Source organism: Sapajus apella, unplaced genomic scaffold, assembly GCF_009761245.1.
Source record: "Sapajus apella isolate SASKATOON/1434 unplaced genomic scaffold, GSC_monkey_1.0 scaffold38, whole genome shotgun sequence".
Classification (NCBI taxonomy): Eukaryota; Metazoa; Chordata; class Mammalia; order Primates; family Cebidae; genus Sapajus; species Sapajus apella.
In genome coordinates, this window is record NW_022436978.1 from 14,966,166 (window position 1) to 14,973,692 (window position 7,527).

A 7,527-nucleotide genomic window follows, 5' to 3' on the forward strand; every position below is an offset into this window, starting at 1 on the left:
GGTACAATGATCCAATTCAAGAAGTTAAATTTTGGTACAATAGTATTATCTAATTTACAGTACATATTTAAATGTTTTCTGATTGTCCCAGCAGTGTTTTTTATAGTGACTTTTCCCCCAAAACACAAGATCATGCATTGCATTTAGTTGTCATGTAAGTTTTGTTGCTTTTAGAACATGTCACTTCTGTCCAGAAATAGAGGTAGTCTTCTGACTCTTACCTCCCACAAGCTTTGTTGAAGAAAAAGGACATTAGGAATTTCAAAGAGGCTGCTTGCCATTTAAAAACAAAAAAACAAAACAAAACAAGAAAAACCCAGCATAAAAGCAAAAAGGGACTCTTTTGTTTTTAATTTTTAAAACTTTGTCTGGGTTTTGGTTTCTTGACTCAGCAAAGTCTATAATGCAGCAGGGCTTGGTAAGCATTAAAGGCGGTACTGAAGCTTTCCTTTATTTTATAATCCCGATTGTTTTTTCTAGAAACCATCAATAGCCTCTAAATGACTGACTCAATTTTTGGATGCTATTCTCATGACTAAGCAAATGTTTGACTTGAAACCAGCCCATATAAATGTCACTGTGCCTCTAACTCTCTGTAGCCATTCCCGAATTTCTTTCAGCGCTGGGAAAACCAGTCTATGCACCAAAAATGTCTAAAACTGGAACCAAGGTAAGTAAATGGTCATACTGATTTTTAGCCTACCCACTTTTCACTTAATGATGCATTGAAAGGAACACACAGAAAAGCTTTTGCTTCTTTGCCTAGAGGTGAGTATGATAGTGGTTAGAGCACTGGGATTGAGACAGAAGATTGAGAAATGCTTATCATATTTTCTATTGTTAACAGAATTACCAAACATTTTATTGAGGGTTTATCTTTATGTATGGTGCTATGTTGAATACTGTACAGGTAAATAATGTGTAAAATATTATTTCTGCCTTCTAGCAACTAATATTCTATGCAACTAATATTCTCCATAGGAATAAGACATGCTAATAGGGATTATATGGAGCAGAAAACTTTTAATAGTCCATTTTGTTTCGGAAATTTAGCCTCAACCATTAATGTTCTGAAAGGCCAAAGTGGATGGGCCAACCAGGTGAATAAAGTCCTACTTATCTCCTTCATTCAAGCAATTATTTTTATTCGTTCCCCAAATAAAGTGCTCCTTTACAGTCAGAAAATTGCCTCTAAAATATTTGACTCACAGTTGCTGGATTGGAAATTAATCTCTCAGGTAGGGCTTTGGGAATGAGGGAATATGTCTTCATTTTCTTTTTAGGTCTCCCACTGATGAGACAAAACTGATGCCTGATTTTTACCCCCAGCTATTTGAAAATTTTCAAAACCCATTGAATCCTCAAAGAATGGAAAAGAAATGTTGAATATTTGTATATCTTTCACTTATATTCTCCAAATGTTGACATTTTGCCGTATTTGCTCTCTCCTATCTCCATCTCTTTCTCCTTACTAAACCATTTGAAAATTAGTAGCAGATTTTATTATACTTTTGCCTTAAGTATTTAGGCATGTATCTCCTAAAAACAAGGACATTTCCCTGTACAAGCACTGTATCATTATCATGTCCCCAAGATTTATCATAAATCTAATAGCTAATATTAAGACCATATTCAAATCTCCCCCGACTGTCCCCAGAAATGTGCTTCATGGTGGACTTTTCCCCTAATACAGGATCCAGTCAAAAATGATGTATTGCATTTGATTGTCATGTCTCTTTGTTCTCTTTATTTATTTTTTTTTAGCCCCTCTAAAAAAGTCTCTCTACCCTTTCTGTTGTTCTTGAGACACTGACATTTTTCAACGCTTAGGCCAAATGTCTTCTAGAAAATCTTGCAATCTAGATGTCTAATTGTTTCCTCATGTTTAGATTCGGAATAAATATCTCTGGAAAGAAAGCTACATAGGCATTGTTGTGTACCTTCTGTTGCATCATCTCAGAAGGTACCTGTTAACTTATTCCATGATTTATTAGTGCTTGATTTTTTCCATTGGAAAATAGAACTAATGATCATGCTTGTCATTCAGAAGGTTTAGGGAGAAAAATGTGTCTTTAGTGCTCTGAGGTTCTTGAAAATACACCATGCAAATCCCACTAAAAAAGAATTTAAAGTCCTTAGAGGAGGAATATCCATGTGTCTTGAGGGAAAGCAACCATTTTAGATGAAAACATCTGCTTTTAAAGATTTCCAGAGCAGTAATAGTGTATTCTTTTTTATTTATAGCTGAGTTGTCCATTTAGTTAAATAACATTTGCTTGCTAGGGCAAAGGAGAGTGTAAATGATTTCTTACTCTTTCTCATTGCTTCTTCCTTTCCCACTATCTTGCTAGCAGTTTAATCAGAAGAGTTATAGACTTGGCAAAAGGAATAGATTTTATTAAGTATGTTTTCGTTACCTCTGGGATACTCAAGACATTTTTCTTTCTGCTGCATTGGATTAGTAGGCCATTTTTCCAAAAATAAACCTGAAAATGATAGGAATTTTGTAATAGTTTTTAGGAAAACTTTCTGCACATTTCTTAACCTTCTCTACAAAATCTTTTGCCCAAGGGTCAAAACCTCTCAGCTGACAATAGCATGAATTTCATGGTTATTCTGCAAATAGAAATGGAGCACGGCTAGGTGCAACATTCTCTGGCTCTGAGATTTAGAAAGTCTCCCACTGAAAGGAGAGCTCAGTAATGATTCCATGGCAACAAGATGAGTGCTTTGTTTCAACTTTTGGATGGTTGGCTGGTCTCCAGGGAGGCTGGACATCAGGTGACTTTATCAGGTATCATGTATATTTTTACTTAGCAGATATTGATAATGAGTCACACAAATGTGCAGAAGGCAGTAAATGTGAGAAACTATGAAGTGAAATAGATGGTATTATTAACTTCATTTCCCATAGGATATCTTTTGCAAAGGCTCTTTCTGGTGAATATTTGGTCAAGACCCAAAGGCAAATAGAACATATGAATTAAGTTTAGAATCTATCCATTCTTAGAGAAGTTATTTGACTTTCCTAAAGATCTCTCCACACGTCACGAGGAAGAGACCTCAGGCTCAGGCTCAGTCTTGTTTATTGTTCAAGAGAGTAAATGCTGCCATGTTAAACAGAGCTAACTGTGCAGGTGGAAAGACAGCAAAGGAAAATCCAGTGACAACAGATTACTCATTAGGAGTTTTGCACTGCAGCCCACCGGCTTGCCTGTTAACTTGTAACTAGGTAGTGACATTAGGCCAATCACTTAACTTCTTTACCTGTGAAAATGGTAGCAAAAGCTTATTGGCAATTGTGAGTCAGATATTAAACTAAGTATTTATATATTTTATTTATTTGTTTGAGATGGAGTCTCGCTCTGTCACCCAGGCTGGAGTGCAGTGGCGTGATCTCGGCTCACTGCACCCTCTGCCTCTTGGGTTCAAGCGTGCCCATCTCAGCCTCCCGAGTAGCTGTGACTACAGGTGTGTGCCACCAAGCTCAGCTAATTTTTTATATTTTTAGTAGAGACGGGCTTTCACCGTGTTAGCCAGAATTGTCTTGATCTCCTGACCTCGTGATCCACCCACCTCAGCCTTCCAAAGTGCTGAGATTACAGGCATAAGCCACCACACCTGGCTAAACTAAGTACTTTATCAACATCCCCTTGGACCCTCAGAACATACCCATCTGCAAGAGACACTGTCATCCTGTTTTGCAAATGAAGGGCTGTAGAGAAAGGTTCATTGCCCTGTCCAAGGTCACAGCGCAAGAAAACAGTAGTAGTATTGGGATTTTTTTCTTCCTCCATAAGCTGAAGTACCATGTATTTCAATCTGTTCTGAGCTAACATGGGAAGGTTGCTGAAACACATAAATTTGGGCAGGGGAAAAAGGAGATGAAGTAGATGATTTAGGGATGGGAAGGATAAAGGACACTTTTAGGGAACAGGAAAGAGAAGAATTGAGATAAACGTGAAGGGAAGGGAAAGATTAAGGTGGAGGGAAATAACTATTAGTATATTAATATCTAGAAAGAACCACCCAGCATAGAGGAGAATGCAGTTTTATGCCTTTTTGTGAGTCATTCTTGGTTTCTTCCTCTCCTCATTCCCTCCATCTAATTAGTCATCAGTCCCTAAAGTTCTTTACTGTTTTTCATCATCATTCACGTTGCAGTTGCCTTTTGGTTATCCCTCATCATCTCTCGCCTGGCCCACAGCAGCCATCTGTTTCTAAGCACAGACTGCTAAGTACAACTCTCACATAATCACCAGAGGGATTCCAGCATGGTTCTCGTGTCATTTTTCTGGCCTTATGCTCTAATACTTCACCACATATTCAATATGTACTGGGCTTAATGAACTACTTGTTGTCCTGTAATGGGCCATGTTCTTTCACTTCTTTATTCTTTTGAACATGCTTATTCCTTTTCATTTGCCTCTGAAAACCACCTACTTACCCTTCAATCCTCAGCTCAAAGATCCTCTGAAGACAGTACCTGGCTCTGCTGCTTTCATCTGAAATGACTCACATAGTTTTCTCCTCTTAAATCCATAAATTAAATCAGCCACAGGGTGGCGGCATAATGCCAGGTAATTAACTGTCCACAGCATGACACCTGTGGTTTCAGTTTAAATTATAACCTAGCATCGATCTGAAACTCCATCTTAAAAAAGATTGTGGACTTACTGAATAACAAGGGACAAGCTCTGTAGTCCATTTGTAGTTTTCATAGTGGTTTTCGGGAACTGCTTGGTGAATCCTTGGGAGTTCTTAGGAACTCTGTCTCATGTTTCAACCAGAAAAACTCTGGAGAGTTGTTTTAAAGCCAAGACTTCCAGGCTGCTGTAGTCTTCAAACAGGAAGCTGAAACTCAGAGAGGTGGCTCCATGAAGATGGTAAGGTTAATTGTGGAGACGTAGCTCTGCAGGCCAGACTTTCTATTTCTGGTTTCACAGGGCTATTTCTCAGTGCTATCCAAGACTTACCCCAGGCATTGTGGTAGAAACTTGATAAGAGTTTGAGGCAAACAGCATTCTTGCCTTATCATTTTGTTACTTTGCAAACTGCTCTGTTGGCAATGAAATAATAAAGAATATGATATATTTTCATATATGAAAGCTCTACATCCTTCTAAAACTCTCTAAAGCTAAGGTTTATGCTTTATTTTTCCCTATATATCTTCATATCACCTAGAAGTCATTCATTTTCATGAAACAATTATTGAAGTCTTGTCAAGTAATGGGCACAGAGGATTGATAGCTCAAATAAGGCTTTGTATTTGCCCTTGGAAAAAGCGTACTAGGATTCTGGTGGGAGGACAGACATACAAATGGATAACTTATAATATAATGTGGTAAGTACAGAGAGCTCTGGGAACATAAAGGAAGAGAAAATGAACTTGAGTCTGAGACTGCGGGCTTCCATTAGAGCACTCTTCTGTTTTGCTTCATGTTCAGGCCTCAGGAAGTATTCATTTCTATCGTTGACAACTGAAGTTGTCTGTCAGAAAGCAATGTTGTAAGGTAACATGCAGCTACATATTTTTCCTCAAAATTGAGGAGAAAGGAATTTCTAAAATAGGCATTATATTCTTAATTTTTATCTGTGAATAAAGCCACCCAGCTTCTCAGCTCTTCCTCTGTTTGCCCTCTACTTCAGATTACTTTCTATGAAGACAAAAATTTTCAAGGCCGTCGCTATGACTGTGATTGCGACTGTGCAGATTTCCACACATACCTAAGTCGCTGCAACTCCATTAAAGTGGAAGGAGGCACCTGGGCTGTTTATGAAAGGCCCAACTTTGCTGGGTACATGTACATCTTACCCCAGGGAGAGTACCCTGAATACCAACGTTGGATGGGCCTGAACGACCGCCTCAGCTCCTGCAGAGCTGTTCATCTGGTGAGTCTGGGGATTCGCGCACTCCCTCTCTTTCCCACACCTTCTGTTCACTTTCTCTTTTGCTTTTAGGTGAAAATTTTCTTGAGTTTTCTCTACCTCTTAATGAATGGCTGCTTGTTGGCTGCTGAAGCCTGAGTAACTCTTAGATGAGTTCATTACAAGAATGACTACACTAATTTCCAGGGTGCTCTCTCTGCCTCTTTTTTTTTTTTTTTTTTCTTTTTTTGAGATGAAGTGTCGCTCTGTTGTCCAGGCTGGAATGCAGTGGCATGATCTCAGCTTACTGTAACCTCTGCCTCCCAGGTTCAAGCGATATTCCTGACTCAACTTTCCAAGTAGCTGGGATTATAGGTGCCTGCCACCATGCCTGGCTAAGTTTTGTATTTTTAGTAGAGATGGGGTTTCACCATGCTGGCTAGGCTGGTCTCGAACTCCCAACCTAGTGATCCACCCACCTTGGCCTCCCAAAGTGCTGGGATTACAGGCCAAAGCCACCACACCCAGGCTCTCTCTGCCTCTTGAGTGTTTTGAAGAATTAATTTTTTCTCATGGAAAGTTAGCTGTTTTAGTCAGTACACAGTGGGATGGGAGTTCAGATCATCTAGCTTTCAAGGTGATACATTCTGAACAATACTGTTCTCTAAGTTCTTGACCTACTGGTGATTTCCATCATGGTTTCTGTTCATTTTCTCCTATGTCTTTTCAGCCTAGTGGAGGCCAGTATAAGATTCAGATCTTTGAGAAAGGGGATTTTAATGGTCAGATGTATGAAACCACTGAGGATTGCCCTTCCATCATGGAGCAATTTCACATGCGAGAGATCCACTCCTGTAAGGTGTTGGATGGTGTCTGGATTTTCTATGAGCTACCCAACTACCGTGGCAGGCAGTACCTCCTGGACAAGAAGGAGTACCGGAAGCCCATCGATTGGGGAGCAGCTTCCCCAGCTGTCCAGTCTTTCCGCCGCATTGTGGAGTAATGACATGAACAGGGCCATATTCTTCCTGGGGCCTAAATGCTGGCTGGCCTTGTGGTCCAAATAGGCATCATCAATAAAACAGTTGGCATGCATCCCACTGCTGACTATAACGCCTCTCCTTAAATGCTTCTAGGGACCAGCACTATAGTGCTCGCCACAGTGGGCAGTTACACAAAGCAACACATCTGTCAGATTACCAATCTAGATCTTTGTGCCAAACAAAATGAGATTGCATTAAAAGGTTAGAAAATCGTACTGCCATGTGGTGGTTCCTTTGCTTATGTTTTGCATTAATTCAACAGGCACAGCAATAATTGCTACCATTTATTGAGTGCCTACATTATTTCATTTTCTCTTCATAACGCTGTGAGAAGTAGTTCGTCTGTATTTTATAAATAAGGAAACAGAGAAATTTAAAATTTGCCGAATTCACCAGTTAGTGAATGGAGGAGCCAGGATTCATTCCAGGCTACTTCTGCTCCCAAAGTCATTGTTCTTATTTCTAATACATGCATTCAACACATTGGCTAGAGATCTCTGCATCTAGTGTATGTAGAAGCCCCTGAAAAATTTTAAAGGCAGAAAGGACAGGGTCCTCTGAAGGTCCAGTTGAGGAGACAGAGTATCCATCAAGAAAAAGCAGCGAAAGCAGCGTT

At 39.5% G+C, this 7,527-nt stretch overlaps 1 protein-coding gene across 1 annotated transcript; it reads left to right on the plus strand.

The window, feature by feature from the left end:
* The first annotated feature begins 528 nt into the window (after positions 1-528).
* Positions 529-7,123, plus strand: CRYGS (crystallin gamma S). The gene is made up of 3 exons (XM_032298336.1): positions 529-670; positions 5,650-5,892; positions 6,599-7,123. Exons 1-3 carry the CDS (start codon positions 650-652, stop codon positions 6,869-6,871), a joined length of 537 nt encoding a protein of 178 aa, XP_032154227.1. The 5' UTR covers positions 529-649; the 3' UTR covers positions 6,872-7,123.
* Positions 7,124-7,527: the final 404 nt, after the last annotated feature.